We start from the raw sequence: 17,574 nt of genomic DNA, 5'->3' as shown, positions 1-17,574 counted from the left end.
CCATTGTACGTACACAAAATGCCTCGGATGCAGCTTGTTCACACGCATGGATGTGCTACAAGGGTGTAAGGCATGCACCCAAGACACGTAGTCGTCGTAGTCTACATGGTATTGATGCCACAGACGATGCGGCGTGTCCCCCACTAATTGTGGTTGACGCAGGGTATTCGTGAGGAACACTGAACAAAATATATCTTCACCTACAACAAGTGTGGTAAATACCATGCAGTGACATGGTGCGAGAAACGACGGTGATCGTGGAGAGCTTCCACTCGGTTGGAGTGATGGAGACGACACCTATCCATGTGTAGGGCACGTCCAACAAATGATCTGGATGTTATACCCGTCCTTCAGATAAATGATGTTCGGTCGCCGATGGCGCCAGCGACGTCAAGTCGAACTGTGCCACACCCGAAAAACTTGGAGTTGGTGGCCATCGGCTGCACCAGCTATATTACGGACTAGTGTCTTCAAAAACAGCGAAAGTACGATTTATACGTGTTTTGTCGGTCGACTTGTGAAGTCCCGAAAAATGCAACATTCGAATGTTGTTGATTGCTAACCTGTCGAGGTATACATGCCGACATGTGTGCGTGAAGACATCAATAAATAGTCTGGTCACGTTGACGCATGTATTCTGAAACACTAACGTTGGGGTTGAGGCGCAACATTCGCTTCTACTGAGGTTGCTATGGGGCGCAGCCTTATACAGTATGCGAGGCGCGTCGACTGTGATAGTGGCAGCGAATTGCGCACAAAGTCACGTTGGTTTTCACGTGGTATTCTACGCCGAAAAAATGTCGCGGAATATATATTCATACGTGGTAGTCGTTTAGAGAGACCTAGAAGTCTTCACGGACGTAGTCGCCGCGAAAATCTACGCAAAACTTATCGCGAAATATATGGTGATAATACATTTTGCTGACGTAGTCGACACAGAGTTGTCGTCGTGGACTTGTCGCAGCCGTTGTCTACGCGATAATCTTGTCGCGGAAATAGTCGACTTAAGTGCTTATTGCAGTAGTCGACACTCTAGTAATCGTAGCGGAGTATCAATGCGGTGTTTGACTTCGGAGTATACTTCGTGATCGATATCACGGTAAACATCGCATAGTTGTCGACACGATTCTTGTCTTCGCGGAGTAGTTGACGAGGCATTTTTCGTCGCGTTCTACTTCGTGATCAACATCACGGTAATGTTTAGTCGACGCGGTCGTAGGTTTTGCGGTATACTTCGTGAATGATGTCGCGTAAAGTAATAACGCGGTTCGTGTCTTCACGGGGCAGTCGACGCGGCCCACTTTGCCATCGTTAGCACAATAGCCTTCATGGAATCTACAATGTGTTGAAAACAAGGTGTCAGTTTTTTTACATCCAGCGAGAAATAAAAATTAATAGAGGTTTACCAAGTCTGAACAGGTATCACGTACCGGTATTGGAGTCTCAGTTGGAATAAATCATTACAGTTAGTATAACGTTAACCAAAACAAATTCTTGTTCTTGTGTCTTTTAACTTCGAACAATAACAACATTTACAGTTACTGTTAGCATAATCAATAATGACATTTACTCTATTATTAATAACTGTCCTTTACCTTGAAATTGCAAACAGTACCAACCACTTTGCAACTAATCGCTTAGATTATTCAAATTTCTACTATTTCAACAATGTTGACCTCATTGTTCATTTCTACAGCTGCTTCTTTCGCTTTGGTTTCGCCACCGATTGAGCTTGAAGCAACTCGTGGTATGCGGCCGTGATAAACTTACCACTAACCGTCAACGTCTTCCTTGTCACATTTTTTCGCTTCTTCTCAAGTGGAAAAACTAAATCGATACGTTGCAGCCACGATGCTTGTACTCCTTCTTCGTCCACTTCGACAGGCTTAAAAGTCGACGGCCGATACAGCATCTTGTCCAACGATGGGGGAGACTACCCAGTGCACACAAAGCCGTTGGTAATTGCTGTTTGACTTGTATCGTGACCCCAAACTCAACACGCGATCTTGATTTCATTCTACTTGCTGATGTTGGAGCTGACGTCAGTCCAACAGTGGTCAGCGATTTGGTTTCGAATCGCTTGTTTGAACGGTCGGAAAACAGTAACATCCAGGGGCTGGAATAGATGGGTCGCGTTGGCTGGTTAGAATTGCAGCAAAATCCCCAATGACGTGGCAGCGTCGTAGATGTACTTAGAGTAGTGTGACGAGCACCCGTCAAGAATCAACAAAACTGGCCCCCCGTCAGACGATGGGATATTCACGCTGAGCATGGGCATCCACTTGCGGCAAATGAACGAATTTGTCCATATCTTCTCCGACGTCGTAATGGCGGCTCCAGCAATGGTCAGACTCTCGCACGCTTCGGTAGAAACCAGGTCACCAGGGAAGACGAACAAGGGAGGGATCTTGGTTACCACCGCAGACACGCACGCCATGCGTCGACGCCGTTACTTTCTCGACAAAAACATATTTCTATTTCGTTGGACAACTACCTTTCTTGATGATTTGTCGGTGAGAAGCTTGTCTCGTCCATGTTGAAGACACGTGATGGATCCATGTCAACCAGCGAAATTGATTGCGACAGCTCCCGGTAGAAAGCCTCAACTGCCGACTTGTCAACCGCATTTCGCGGCTTGCTGAGGGTCTGAGCTTTCAGGGTCTTCAGATCAGGGTGTCGATGGAGGAATCGTTTGTACCATCCGCTTGTTAGGTTCGTTGTATCATGCACGACATCAAGAATCTCGTTTGCATTCTGTACGATTTCATGATAGCCGACAGGCTTCCCATCGCGCTCCATGCCGATAATCCAAGTAGCCGGATCTTCTTCGTACTGCCGCGGTAGGATGGGTGCTCGACCGAAAGATGTTGGTATTTCGATGACACCGGGGGCAGCTTTTGCCAAATGCTTCCGAAGCGTCCGCGATGGAACGCCATAGGTCACCGCAGCAGTTGATGCCATGTGTACTGGGAAAGACGGAATGCAACGCCCACCCTAACTTCGAGTTGATACAAGACACAGCTGTCCTATTGGCCGATTAACTACGAAGTTCGACCTAATTTATAGCCAATCAAGAAACATGAAATAGAAAATGCAACTTCGACAGGATATTAAATTACACTTTTTGAATCACCGAATGCAGCATTCAATAGCTAGTACAGTGAAACTGATTAGAAGAGGTTATGAGTACCTGAAGGATTTCCGACTAACATTTTTATTGATTTCCATTATTTAAATTATAGCCAATCAGAGTCACCAATTTTGATACTTGAGTATGATTGGATAACTCAAAGAGTGACACACAAATACCTTCGGTGGACGTTGCATTCCGTCCTTCCTAGTACTCTTCTTTGCTTAACACATCGTGGACGGCCTTGCCCATGGTGACCTGCGTGTATGGCGTTCTTGGCGGCATTTCGTCGGTTCAAAAATTGAAGAACCTTTAATATGTAATATTTTCCCCCTCCATTATTCATGCAGGTTAAATTTGTCGAGAGGTAGCCTTTTGTCCAATCAGAGTTGATTGGCATTTTAATTGAATGAAATAAGTAGGCCCATCAATGGTTGGACACGTTAGTAACGTTCAGCGGAATCGAATGTCTTAAAAGAATGAATTAAAGAGCCGGCATTGGGTAAAACAGATACTTCAAAGTCAATCTAGTGTGCGGTTTGCAGGGAGTCGGCACTCCCCCATTTGGTTGATTGTGTTGGCACTGACGTGGGAAACAACACACATTCGAATATATTCGATCGTATTTGATATTGTACACACTATACTATACACATATTAGCAAGAGTGATATTCCGGCAGTTGGATGGGACAGGTGTTCTGTTTTTTACGTCATAGTGTACTACTAGTAATACTAATAGTAATACTACGCTTGTCCGTGTCGGTTCGCCAAGGGTCGGCACCCGGTAGCCTCGGTTGACGACCACCTGTGTCATGGCGGGACTTACAACACCCCCCCCCATTCCATGTCCAGCAGGACACAATTGGGCCTCGCTAATCTTCACGCTCGCTCGATTCATCGCCTTGCAACACATCGCCTTCGCTCGCTTTCTTCACGCCTTCAACGTAGTTTTTCACCCCGGCCGGGCATTCATGCATGAACTTCTGCAGCGGTTCCCATGAGGACTCGATATCCTCAAAACCTTCCCAAAACACTTCCAGCATGAATCTTTCACATCCGGACACAAACTTGTATCCCTCGATGGACCTTCAGCATGATCCCTTGCTCGGAAACGCGTTCGAGGATCTCGTCGGTCACTTCCAGCTTGTCTTCGGCGTAGAGCTTGACTCTTGATGTGTGGGCTTCCCGCAGCTCATGAGTCACCAGGTGCTCCAGCACAACGGAGAATTCGCCCATCCGGTAGGGGCCAGTCCAGATTACGAGCAGCTTGGGATGGTAACGTTCGTCGACGTGGGACCCAAGCACATAATCATTGCGCTGCTCTCGTACTTTTCAGTCGCCTTCGCCGCACGCGTTGCATTCTTTTCCAGGACTTCCTTGTGCATGACTTACAGGCTAGTACGCAGCTTGTCCAGGTTCTTGGGGATGTCCTTGACTGTCCAGTCGCTCTCTCGGAGTTCCTTTTTCATGCCCACCGCGACGACATCCAGGGGGGTCGTCAGGTTTAAAGCCGTAAACAGCTCCATAGGCGACTTGCTCGTCAGGGATGCTACCGGTGTTTGGTTCAGGTTGGCTTGGACCACCGGCAATAGGTAGTGCCATTCTTGTTCGGCTAGCTGGTACTCTCGCAGCATGACCCGCATCACTTGAAGGATGTCGCGGTTCATCCGCTCAACCGTTCCATTGCGCCAAGGGCAGTAGGCCAAGGTTAGGCCATGATGGACCTTGAACTGGTGGGCTAGCACCTTCATGGCCACGTTTTTGAAGTGGGTTCCTTGGTCGATGACCCAGACTCGCGGCATTCCAAACCGGTTTGTCCAGTCCACCAGGGCATCCATGCATACTTGGCTCGTGGGGCCATCGCATGCAATGAGCTCGCAGTAGTGGGTAAGGTCGTCTTTGAGTACCAGCACGTACTTAGCGCCACTGTACGCTTCGCCCATGTAGAGGTAGTCGAAGTGGATTCCTTCGTTGCGCTCTTTCGCGTGCCATCTCGGAGCATACGGTCGATGGACCACCCTTCCCCCTTTTACATGACGGTACAATAAGCAGCCATGGAGAAATTCACTGGCCCTGTCGGCCAAGCGGTCCACATAGAACAGGCGGCGGAATTGTAGCCATTAACGCTGCATGACCCGATGTCCGGCACTGCCGCAGTGGGTCCGCCACACATGGCCACACAAAGTCCTTTGTCCAGCGGCCGCAGTTTTGGTTGTGCCGGTGGAGGGACTTTGCGCGTTTTGATCTTCGTTGACCAGCCATATCCCCGACGTATTTTTACCCGCTTGGTCGCCAGACTTAGTGTCGGCTGACCCCAACGGCTCATCATTTTCCGCGCAAAGGTTGTGGATGCCGTCGATGTGTATGATTTAATAACGATAGCCGCCAATAATGGCAGCCCATCGCATGAGTTTGCCGCGTGTGTGCACCTTCCATTCTTCGCCCGGGGCAAATACATGGATGAGGTTCTTGTGGTCACAGTACATCTTGAACCCCGTAGGTCGCATAAGCATGTAATTGAGCTTCTCGCACGCGCAATAGGGTAGGCCTCTTCTCGATGACTGACCACGCCTTCTGGGCGCCCGCAAACATCCCCGACTGACATAGTTCGTGACGATGTTCTTGGACTGGGCTGTCATCATCGAATTGTTACCACAATAGACCATCAATAATCGCTCGCATCCGTAAACAGCCACCTCATGGCGTCGTCACGCGGGTGAGATAGTTCCACCGATGATCGTAGCTTGGATTTTACGGCGTCAAACGCTTGCTTCTCGCCGTCAGTCAGTTCCAATTGAACACCAGACGCGATCCGCTTCTTCTTGCCGTTGCCGTCGAGGGCCTTCGTCAGACACTGCTGCAGTGGGTCGACAGTCTGTGCGTACTCTGTCATCGCGTCCCGCAGCCAGTTCACGGCGCACACAAACTGCTGCAATTCACCCGCATTCGTAGGGTAGGGGAGCGCACACAGATGTTCAATGCGTTCAGGGTCTTGCTTGACGCCATCACCACTGATGATGCGTCCGCATCACTTGACTTGGTCCGTGAACAGCTTGGTCTTGGCCGGACTCAGCTTGAACCCATACTCGGCCACTCGATCGAAGGACGACTTGAGAGCATCCTCGTACTCTTCCACTGTGTCGGCGTACACAAATATGCCGTCGATCCAGATCAGAATGTTCTTGTAGAGCAGGTCCTTTAGCACTCCTCGTTCGTTGATTACACGTATAGGTCACGGTCCACATGGCCTTGCATCACCCGGCCCGGGGTGTATAGGCATCCATTCAGCACGAACGACAGCTGTCTGGGTGTAATGGGAACTGCCAAAAGCACTTGGGCAGGTCAAACACGCCCATCGCTTTCTTGCCACGCTGGTTTTGTAGGATGGTAGCTAGGAATGGCATTGTCCCGCCTTCTTCGGCATTGTCCCAGCCTTCTTCGGCTCGGTTCACGACGCAGTAGTCGTTGGTCTGCCGATAGTTCTTGAGCACGTCATCGTCGCTCCATTTGTCGGCCGACTTCAATGACTCGCGCCCATCTGGCTTAAGAAGTGGATTCACCGGGCTACACCACGCACTCTGCTGGTTGCTCTTGATCACGCCTGCATCGAGTAGTTCTTGTGCAAACAACTTGAGGAACCTTTCCTCCAGGAGGTTGTGCTTCCTTCCATTGCATCGGTAAGGAACAAACCCATCCTTCGGGGTCACCTTCAGCGACTTCACTTTCACTGGTGGGTCTGACCTGTCGAACTTGAGGCGCCAGATTTCATGCTTGCTGAGCACATCCCACAAGTACTTAACCCGCTAAGATGGACGAGATTTCCCAATGAGAAATATTCTCATTGGCAGGATTAGCCAATTAAATCATAGTATTTGGATTGAGTTCAGAGCAAGATAGCCAATCATGAAAAGGTAGCCCAAATCCCGCCATTCTATTGGCTCTGCCAATGAGAGTATTTCTCATCGGGACAATGGTTGGAATATTAATAGCGATTCTGAGTATATTAATACGCTTAAGTTGAACTTGCGCATGAGAAATATTCTCATCGGCCACTTTACATAGTTTAATCGAGATATTTCTTATGTATACTTGACTTGCACATTGCTTCCCATCCGAGCGGGTTAACATGTACCATTGGAAATCCGTTATCGACTACGCCTTTGATTATGCCTTGCAGGGTTCCCTCAACTTCATTCTTGGCTACAGGTAGCACCGCCTTCATGGAAGCGCCTCGGATGGCCGATCGCTGGGGCAACTCCATGCAATCGGCACCAGCTTCTCCAGTCGTCGCCGTCTTCATCCACTTGTAGGCGCGCCACCTGTTCCAACAGGCGGTCGATGTCGAAACCAATGGTCTTGAGGGTGTCATCCGAGACGAGGAACTCATCTCCATCGTTGACCACATAACAGCGGCGCTTGCCTGGCAACTTGACTGGTCCAGCGGCCGTCTGCATTGTCAGCGAATGGTAGGAGGTTGCTTCGAATGGCATCTGATTACATGCTGTTCCCACAAATGGAGCCGCCAACTTGACAACTTGAAGTTGGGGCTGTAACGCTTGAAGTTCATCCACCATGACCTGTGGCATAATGTTCTGGTCTGCGCCGGTGTCCGGGCAGTATGGAACTTCCAGCACACTGTTAAGCCGCATCCAGCGTCCATCATCTTCCATGGTGGGCGGTGGGGGCTTCTTCATTCGCTTCGCTTGCATATTAGCTTTGCGCTCCCGCGCCTGGGACCGCTTGACGGCGTTCTTGCTCTTCTTCCAGCTTGTATCACCGCTATCCCCGTCTTTTTTGTTGGGACACTCCCGGGCCATGTGTCTTGGCTGCTGGCAGACAAAGCACAGAATGCCGCGGTCATCTCGGCCAGGTGCAAATCGAGGGCGCGCTTCATTTGGGCAGGGCGGCCATAGTGTCTTTGGCCCCCAATTCGCTTGCGGTCCGTACTTCGTGGCTGGTGCCCCCCCCGCTCGTTTCTGGGTCGACGGGGACCACATCACCGCACTTCTTACCGACTTGATGTATCCACCCGGTGGACGTGGGTAATTTCCTCGGAATTCCCGCTGGTCTCGAACAGCTTACAGACAACGAGGGAATTTAAGGCTCATCGAAGTTCTGTGTGTAGCGCAAATTTCACGATATGACTGGATAGCGTAGTTCGAAATTCGAAACATATTATAAAAATTCACCAATAGAAATTTAAGTATTTCGTGATTTGCTGCTGATTGGCTGAAAAAAGTGTGTGACACTCAAAACTTCGATGAGCCTTAAATTCCCTCGTTGTCTGTAGTTGGCGTTCTTCGCATGCCTACTAATGCAACATCCTTGGTCGTCTTCTTCACGGCCACGCTTTGACCCATAGCTGTTCCTTTGTTGGTTGACCATGTCTGCATCATGCGTTCGATCGAGCTGTTCGCATAGGATGTCCGCAAAGGCCACCAGGTCGTTCGCCGGCACGGTCTTCGTTTGCTCTTCCACTCTGTCGCGCAGGTAGCTGGGTGTGAGATGCGCTGCTACCACCTTCACGAACATTCTCAGCATGGTTGAGTCCTTGAGTTGTTGACGTAAACCGTTCTCATCGATCAAATCATCCACCCGCTCCATAAATGACACCAGGCGGCTAGTCACGTCTCTATGGGGGTCAACGCTCAGCGCCCGACCGTAGATTTGTATGTCTGACATGGTGGGTGTCCACTTGATTGGTCGCTGTTGCCCGACGATTTCCATGATGCAATCGCGGTAGTCGTCCTCACTGGGTTGTTCCACAGGCACTCGCCACACATAAGTGCATGTAGTAGCCTTCAGGAGGCTGTGGTCAATGGAAGGGATCCATCACACAGCACTCCGTCGCCACTCGCCACCCATGAGTTGCGCATTCGCCCGTAACTTGTCCTCATATATTTCCCTCTTCTTCACCCAACTCACCAGGAAAGTTCTGTCCATACAGGTGAGGGGTTGGACATCTGTCACCACCTATGAAGGTCCACTGGAGTCTCCGCTGCTTGGTGTCGGTGGTCCGCTCGAAAGTGGTCCCCATCCCGAGCTGCTTGGTATACTTGTGTCCAGCATCCGGCGGTCATGGGGCGCACGCGCCACTTTGGCGTGGTCGACACGCTTTTCCGTTGGGGGACGGTTGGCCTTGTTGATCCGCCGCCGCCCAGCTTGCTTACGCTGTTCTTCCTGGTATTCCTTTTCCCCTTCCTCACTGTCAGGAGTATTGTCCGGTCGATTCCGTCGTTCCGTACGTAGGTTGGCTCGGGTTTCCGCCTTTTCGCTCGCTCGCTTCTCTGCTTCGGACGTTTCGTGCGTAGGGTAGTCTTCGTCGACATAGGCGCCTTCGATCGGGGGTCGTGGTAATTGTTCCGAGTTCGGTCCCATGGTTTGGCCGCCATATCGCCGCCGCGATTCGTCCCAGGTCATGGACGCCGCTCGCGCGCTACCCGTGACCTTGTTCGCCTTGGCCAGCTCTTACATTGTCTTCCAACTTCTTCGCTTTTGGACTCTTCTATAACCGGCAGCACATCCGTGGTCTCTCCGACAACCGGGATCAACGGTAGCTCCGTCACTGGTACTTCTTCTTCAGTCTCGCTGCCCGCTGCTGCTGGCGCCGTTGCAGCGGCTTTAGGCTTCTGGGCGCGATCTTTTGCGTTCTTCACCATTGCTCTCAGTTCCGTAGGTCACTGGAATTGAAGTATACTTTGTGTTGTTTCCCACGTCAGTACCAACACAAACAACCAAATGGGGGAGTGCCGACTCCCTGCAAACCGCACACTTGATTGACATGATGTTACCACGGTGCTGCAGAACCAAGAGTGAGATTCCGGCAGTTGGCTGGGACAGGTGTTCTGTTTTCTACGTCCTAGTGTACTACTACTACGCCTTTCCGTGTCATGTCAGTGCGGCAAGTCCTCCATTCCTCTGTTACTGTAATCCTCACTCGACAACGCCTTGCATCACGGTATGCGCATCATAGTTGTTACGTTCAGATTAAAGTATTTTATGTATGATGTCAACGAAACCAGCTGCACTTGCCATAGCTGGCACACGACAAGCCAGGATCTTCGCAGGTCCAAGTGGCCTTTCACTTGCGATACGCGCCAATGTATTGTTCACAAGAACACGAGCAAATCTCCAGGATTTCCACATTTACAAGCATTGGATTCTATTTGTAGAGATCATATGATAGCTGATGTAGTAACTATTATTGGAACAGAAGATATTGTTTTCGGTGAAGTAGATAGATAAGAATTATATTTTATGATTCATAAATATATTAATAAATTTAAATTAATGTAAACAAAAATCTCTTTAATTTTTAAATGTGAAACATTTAAGTTGTATGAAGTTTGATTTTTTGCCTTTTATCTTGTTCCTAACAGTAAAATTGAATTTTTAATTTGTTCTTCTTTTTTAATTCTTTATAAAAAATAACGACTACTAGTAAATTTTTATAGAATTCAATTTTTAATTTGTTTCTTTTTTAATTCTTTTTAAAAAATATCGACTATTTTTATAGGACTTGAACCTATAACTTTAGGATTATGATTCCTACGCTCTACCAATTGAACTACAACAACTTTACTTTATTCTATTATCCACTATTTATACTCTTAGTTTATTAGTTATGAAAAAAGATGTAAGGGGAAGTTCCAAGTAGTTTTCAGAAATAGCATGGGCCAATCAAAATCGATTTACAGTTAACTCTTTTTTTTTCACGATTTAGAAAAAGACTTGAAGGACCTCTTTTTTTACTTTTGGTATAGAGAGTTGCGTAAAAAATCGCACAAAAAGAGTTAAAAAAGTACTTCCTCCGTTCAGAAATACCTGTGTGAACTTTTTTCGTGGGTACTTCGACGTAAAATGTTTTGGTTTTGTATGAAGGATTCGGCCAAAACCATATGTGTAATGTATTTTTATTCAAAATCCAAAAATTACGACCAGGTACTGCATGATGTGCTGCTCACATTGGGGATTGCCCAGAGACTTTCAAGCGTCGTCAACAATATTCAACGCTGGGCCAAGCATGCCCACGATTTCGCCAACGAGGTGCTCATCGTCCAAACGAGACTCTAGAGCATCGAGTTCAAGCGTCACATCTTCATCGCATGGTGGTCTCAATGCCACTGTTCCAGACTTCAATTGCAAGTCCTTCTTCAAGTGAGGCAGCTTGTAGATGTTGTCACCTTCCAACTTGAACGCTTCTTCCATCACCTTTTGCAATGTCATAAAGGTCTTGTCCCAAACTTGGCTTGCCAGGCTTGAATACGCGTCTTGAACGGACGCAATAAGATCGTCAATTGTCCGCATAGCAGTCTGGTGCTGGAGACTTTGGATAGCGTTGAAGAAACCAAGGTCCAGGACGTTGAAGTTCGGACTCATTGCTGGCTGCGCGACCAGCTGTATGTTCCAGCCATTCTTGCGGCTGGCAGCCACCACCTCTGCGTCGTCAACAGCAACATGCGGTCGCGCGTTGTTTTGCTGCAGGTAAATTGTACCACCACGCTGCCCAGGCCACTTCGCTTGGATAGCTGGTATAACCTTGTCAACTAACAGTCGACGGTAGATGGGCTTTGTCACCGTCATGGGGACAGTGACGGGCGTGCCACGGTCACGGTTCTTGCTCCGACGTGCCGCCACTTTGGTTTCGACGATGGGCCACAGTCCAATCTTGCCATCCCACATGACGCGCCGTCCAAAGTCAAATCTAGGCCGCGCAACCGCACACAAGAACATCACCTTAGTGATGTGGCGCTTGGATTGGACCTTCCGTTGGGGAATGGGTTCATCATGCCAAAGGTAGTCGCGGTGATTGATTTGAGTGATGTAGAACCACTTCTCATTGAGGTGCACATAGTCCAACACGTCATGCCACACACGATAGCGACCATGACCCACCCGCACGAACTTCTGGACGAATTTGAAGCGGTCGGACTTTTGCTTGACGGACAACATGGGCTTCACACGGCTCGTGCGGCGGCAAAGTTTGTTGGCCTGCAGGAGATTCCAAAGCGAAGTGTTGGGTATCCCAGTTGCAGCCGCCAATGAACGGAAGTTGGATCGTCGGTACGACGGCACATTTGTGACGACGTTTCGTACGCTGTCACCATCGTACTTGCGGGGCGCACCACAGCGACTTTTCTTCCTTGACGCAACCATGGCGCATCCCGTCTCAGCAGCCGTCTGGCATCCTCGGAGCCAAATGCGGGATATGGTTTATTGGGAGACATTGAACGTGCGCATGAGCTCCTTCATGTCCCCGGAACCGACACGGCCGTTCTTATTGAGCTGTACAAGACGATGGTACAATGCCGTTCATTGATCGTCCGTGAGTTCTGTGACGGTCGTAGGGGTTATACGCACAAAAGTTACGAAGGTCCGGAGGTTCGGGCTTCAAGACCGGATACTCTCGGCCTGGCCAAGAAGAACACAGCAAGAAAGGAGTAGATCCAAATGTTAGGCAAATGTAAAAGTGAACTATCTAAAAACTAGCTAAGGCTGACGACCTTTGGGGAAAGGTCCTGTAGAATAATAGGCAAGACGGTCAAATTCGAAGGTAGTCGGCCCGTCGAATAATATACCTTTGCGATGGTAATACCACGATGTGGTATAGTAGTACAAGCCCATGCTCCAGCTCCGTCACAAGTCCCGCGGCGAAGATTTGACCCTCTCGTCGAATTAGATATGAATCGACGGAGTTGGGTAGGTGGTGTCGGGTAGGTCAAAAGGGTAAAATGGCCAGTTTGCACATAGCCGGTTTTCGTTGCCACAAAAGTAGTGATGCTGGTGCTGACAACAGACAAAGCCGAGGATAGTGGTGTAAATGGAGGAGCCGGAAGGAGGTCGCGTGAAAGTGAATGGTCATGGAGATCGGTACGACGAGGCCGCGACAAAATGTACGACGGCACCCGGGGCCAGGTGCTGGTAGTCTCAGACTGGACGGACATAATATCGCAGACTGGGCAGATGATTTGACGAAATATGTCGGAAAACAAGGGAATAGTCGGTCAGACGGGAACTGACTGCAGTCTCCATCCATCACTCTGTCAGGCAGCCAATCAGAGGCGACCATGAGTTGACTTCGGCCAGTTGGTAGGATCGTCGATTTGTGGTTCTCTGGGTAGGGCATTTCCCAACTTACGCGTCATGATTCCCACGTCAGGGGCAGCCGGGAAGAAGAAGCGGTCGACGTTGTTGCCTTTGACTCCTCGCAACGCGGAGATCCAGAGCGAGGCGGCTACCTTGCGGCAGACAGATCGTTAGGCAGACGAGGCTAAACGAGCAGCAGCGCAGGTCAACGACGCCGCTCATCAGCGACGGCTGGCATTGGCGAACAAGATCGTGGTGTTGGCGGAGGCGCAGCAGGACGAGTTCGATCGATGGGTGCCAGAAACGCCGGAAGACTACACGGTGGGCGAGTACCTCCAATGGTATACCGCACAGCCTAGCCTATCCATGAAGTCCAAAGCACACCAAGAAGCGTATATATTTGAATTGAGAGGAATTAATTCCGTGAGGCAAACTTTTGACCATTTACCTCAAAACATTATATATCCACTTTGGGTGATAAATATAGAAAGATGTAGGATGTACCACTTGATGCTCTTAACATCGTGATCGCTTTAACATACGAAGTACGGTATTGTCTTTGACTCGTCGCAACGCGGAGATCCAGAGCGAGGCGGCTATCTTGCGGCAGACTGATCGTCAGGCAGACAAGGCTAATAGAGCAGCAGCGCAGGCCAAGACGCCGCTCATCAGCGACGGCTGGCATTGGCGAATAAGATCGTGGCGTTGGCGGAGGCGCAGCAGGACGAGTTCGATCGATGGGTGCCAGAAACGCCGGAAGACTACACGGTGGGCGAGTACCTCCAATGGTATACCGCACAGCCCGGCCTGTCCATGAAGTCTAAAGTACACCAAGAGGCGTCCGTGGCCGCGTTTCGAGCGGAGAGGAAGATGAAAGCTAGCGTGCAAGGCCTGGACTCCGATGAGGACGAGGGCAAGACGATCGATGAGAAAGGAGAAGAAAACGGGGGCAGCCGTAGCGCGTCGGACGATGAAGACACCGAGTCGGAGGTAGAGCTCCTTGTCACCAGCGTCGTCGACTCGTCCAGCACGAAACAGTTGAGTCGCTTGAAGCGGCCGTCGCCCCCGACGATATCGACTGTCGCCCAATCACACAAGCGGATGAAACACCAAGCGAAGCTGGCCAGTTCGCTTCGAATTGATGAGGAAGGGGTGAAACGTCTGGAGCACATCCGACATTCCTTGTCTGAGGCCGTGAAGAAGGCTTACATCGCAGCGCGTGATCGGAAACCGTGGGAGCAATGGGTGGAGAACTTTGTGTCGTTCGTGCCAGGTCAGACGAAGGCTGAACGGTCGTGGAATTACAGCCTACGCCGGTTTTGGGAGAAGCACGGCGAGGTTATTTGGAACCGGTATTTCTGGATCGGATGTGGTAGTTGTGGTGATGCCAGTGGCTAGGTCCATGCTTCGTCCAACGATCCCAAACACAAACAAGAGAAAGCCAAGAACGAGTGGGTAAGGCTGGCTGCATAGGTTCGCCGGGACGTCGGCGTTCCACTTTCTGTTTCACAATGTCCACCCGTATTGGGCCGAGATCACGCAAGAGCCGTACAGTCTGGCGTCGATGCAGACCAGCCTGGGCGAAGACGAGACCGTACGATACATCGAGACGCACGGGACGAGCCCATGGCCCGACATCGTCGCGTTTTCGGGAGGCATGCGTCTACCACGTTTTCAGGCCTACACGTTCGACCCAGCGTTGCCAGCTGCGATGCACGAGACGTGGGCTTGGGACTTCTTCTCTGCACAGATGCGACTCAAGAAGGCGCCAGGTTGGGTGGGTCCCATGTACGACGAGGCGAACTCGGGCCTGGCGGCGACGCGTGGCAGTCCTTTCCCCTTTGTGCGATTTCCAGCAGGTATTTACGAACAACTCGTCTGGGTAGCGAGGCAGAACTCGATCGACCCCAACCTGCAAGGTGAGTTTGTAGCGGTCTTGGGTCAGGCGAAAGCGGTGCGGTTAAGTACAGGGCTGCCCGTGGATAATACTGACGTGTTGGGAGGTCAACCAGCGGACGTCCGAGGGGTGACGTTAATGAATCGTTAGTAGGGTCTGTCGTGAAGCGTATTCAGTAATCCATTTGGCTTTGATGTGTGCGTCCTTGTTGTCGAGGTAGTCTAGAACTGAACCAGCGTTTGGGGTTTGTTCGACCAAGTACTCCAATTCGCGGGAGTTAGGTAAACGTCGGTCGACTACCAGGAAAATCGGCGACGAGGTAGATGAGTAAGCAACGTCGTCATCTGGAAAGGACACTCGTTCCACGAAGCTGGACGAGGGTAGGCAGTCGATCGATAATTCGTCGGAAGCTTCGTCAGCTTCGGGGATCTCGTCGTCGAACGGTCGTGAATAGTAGCCCCGAAATGGTTTGAGTCGGTCGACGTTCACAGTTACCATCTTGTCAGGGTGTGATGGTATGTCGATCTTGTACGTGTTTGGTCCCATTTTACGTTCGACTCGGAAGGGTCCATGCCAATGCGTGGCTAGCTTAGTCGTCCGATGATCGTCTGGTCGAGACGACTTGGCGAAGTATTTGTAGTCCCAGACGGCTGTCTGTTCGCCTAACTCGATTGGTTTTTGGTTAGCCTTGGTCCTTGCACTCTTGTTTGACCGTTGATCAGTTGTTGTTCCACGAGGTTTCGTGTCTCTTTCCAAGACGCGGTCAGACGACGCTTATATTGGGACAAGTCGTCGAACTTCCAGGAGGGCTCGGCGTTCATAAACGCCAAGTCCAACGGCAACGTGGGGTCACATCCAAAGAGGCAAAAGTAGGGGGAGTCTCCAAGAGTTTCGTGGTGCGACGTGCGATACACAAAGAGCAGACGCGGTAGATAGGTGTCCCAGTCCGTCTGATGGTCATTCACATAGATCTTGAGCATCTGAATGATCGTATGGTTGAACCGTTCGACTAGACCTTGTCCTTGAGAGTGGTAGGCCACAGGCGCCAGCTTGTTGATGCCTAGCGTGGCATACATCGTCGTGGCCAGTTCGGAGACGAAGTTTGATCCGCGGTCGGAGAGCAGACGGTCAGGTACACCGAATCGATATAGGACTTCATCGATGAAGACACGACTGAAGGTAGACGTCTTCAGGTCTGGTACTGGAATGGCTTCGACCCATCGGTGAAGTAGTCGGTAAAGACCAAGATGTATGTATTTGTTGCCACTGTCGGACGTGGGTAAGGGACCAAGCGCGTCCACCACGACAAATGCGAATGGTCCGCGCAAGGAGTAGATTGGCATCCGTTGCATCGGACCTTGTTTCCATGGACGTCCGCCTTTGGCGCGATTGCAGTCTAGACATTTCGAGACGTAGTCTTTGCAATCCTGTTGCCAGTCTAACCAGTAGGCCGTTCGTCTGAGGCGTTCCCGAGTCTTCATGTAGCCGAGGTGTCCGGCCAAGGGGGACGCATGGGAAGCATAAAGCACTTCTTCTACGAGCGTGTAAGGTATGACCGGAACAAGGACGAGTTCGGGATTTCGAAGGGGTGTCTTGAAGGTGATGTATCGGCAGACGATGCCTTGTCTGACGACGAACTGATGACTGTTTCGAACGACGAGTTTGAGTAGGTGAGGGTCCAAGGGCTCAGCGCCTTCGTCTAGGTATGCCCTCAACGCTACGATCCAAGTGTCGTTCGCTTGTTCGTTGTACAGTCGGGGCGAAGGTCGACCCCGTCGGTCGTACAAGTCAATGGGCTGGGGCGCTTTGTTTGAGGTTGGTTCTGGTAGTCTTGGCTGTGTGGAGTTTACTTCGGACGAAGGCGACCTGGTTCGACTAGATTCTTTCCCCGTCGTGAGGTCTGGGTCAGTCTGAGCCAGACGTCTCATACTTCTCGTCTGGATCGGGCAAACTGGTAGATGTGATAATCCGTCAGCAGCGCCATTGAGTTCGCCTGCTCGGTGTAGTCCTGTCCTTGTATTTCCATCGTCCACCTGGCTAGTTTGTGGTTGCCTGATCGGGATCCTTGGTTGAAGAGCCAAGTGAGAGCTTCATGGTTGGTGTAGATGGTGAAGTGTCGCCGGTCAACATATGGACGGAACTTGCGCGTAGCCCAGACGACGCCACAGTATTCGATTTCAGAGATACCCATCTCCTTGGTGATCCACTTCTGTTGGGCCTTGGAGAGAGACTGGCTTGCGTATGCAATGACGCGGTTCTTGCCATCTTGTTTCTGCATGAAGACCGCGCCCACAGCGATGTGAGCGCGTCGACCCAAATATCAAACGACAGGTCGAAGTCGGGATGAGCGAGGATGGGAGGCGAGACGAGGCTGCGTTTCAGTTTGTCAAGGGCTACGTCGCAGTCTGGCGTCCAGTCGAAGGTCTCGTTCGTGACCAAGGCTGAAAGTGGTGCTGCAAT

General features: G+C 50.5%; 2 protein-coding genes and 1 non-coding gene across 3 annotated transcripts; all 3 read right to left on the bottom strand.

The window, feature by feature from the left end:
- Positions 1–9,104: 9,104 nt before the first annotated feature.
- On the bottom strand, positions 9,105–9,551 carry H257_07638 (hypothetical protein; the record flags this gene model as incomplete). The annotated part of the gene is made up of 1 exon (XM_009833225.1): positions 9,105–9,551. The coding sequence occupies one exon, from the start codon at positions 9,549–9,551 to the stop codon at positions 9,105–9,107; it is 447 nt and encodes a 148-aa protein (XP_009831527.1).
- A 1,085-nt stretch (positions 9,552–10,636) lies between these two features.
- H257_07637 lies at positions 10,637–10,708 on the bottom strand. The gene has a single exon. It is a non-coding gene; the product is annotated as a tRNA-Met (tRNA).
- Positions 10,709–11,117: 409 nt separating this feature from the next.
- H257_07636 (hypothetical protein) lies at positions 11,118–12,287 on the bottom strand (the record flags this gene model as incomplete). Its single annotated transcript, XM_009833224.1, has 1 exon — positions 11,118–12,287. The coding sequence occupies one exon, from the start codon at positions 12,285–12,287 to the stop codon at positions 11,118–11,120; it is 1,170 nt and encodes a 389-aa protein (XP_009831526.1).
- Positions 12,288–17,574: the final 5,287 nt, after the last annotated feature.

This window comes from Aphanomyces astaci, assembly GCF_000520075.1.
Source record: "Aphanomyces astaci strain APO3 unplaced genomic scaffold supercont1.16, whole genome shotgun sequence".
Taxonomy (NCBI): Eukaryota; Oomycota; class Saprolegniomycetes; order Saprolegniales; family Verrucalvaceae; genus Aphanomyces; species Aphanomyces astaci.
This window is presented reverse-complemented; position numbering and strand designations above follow the sequence as displayed.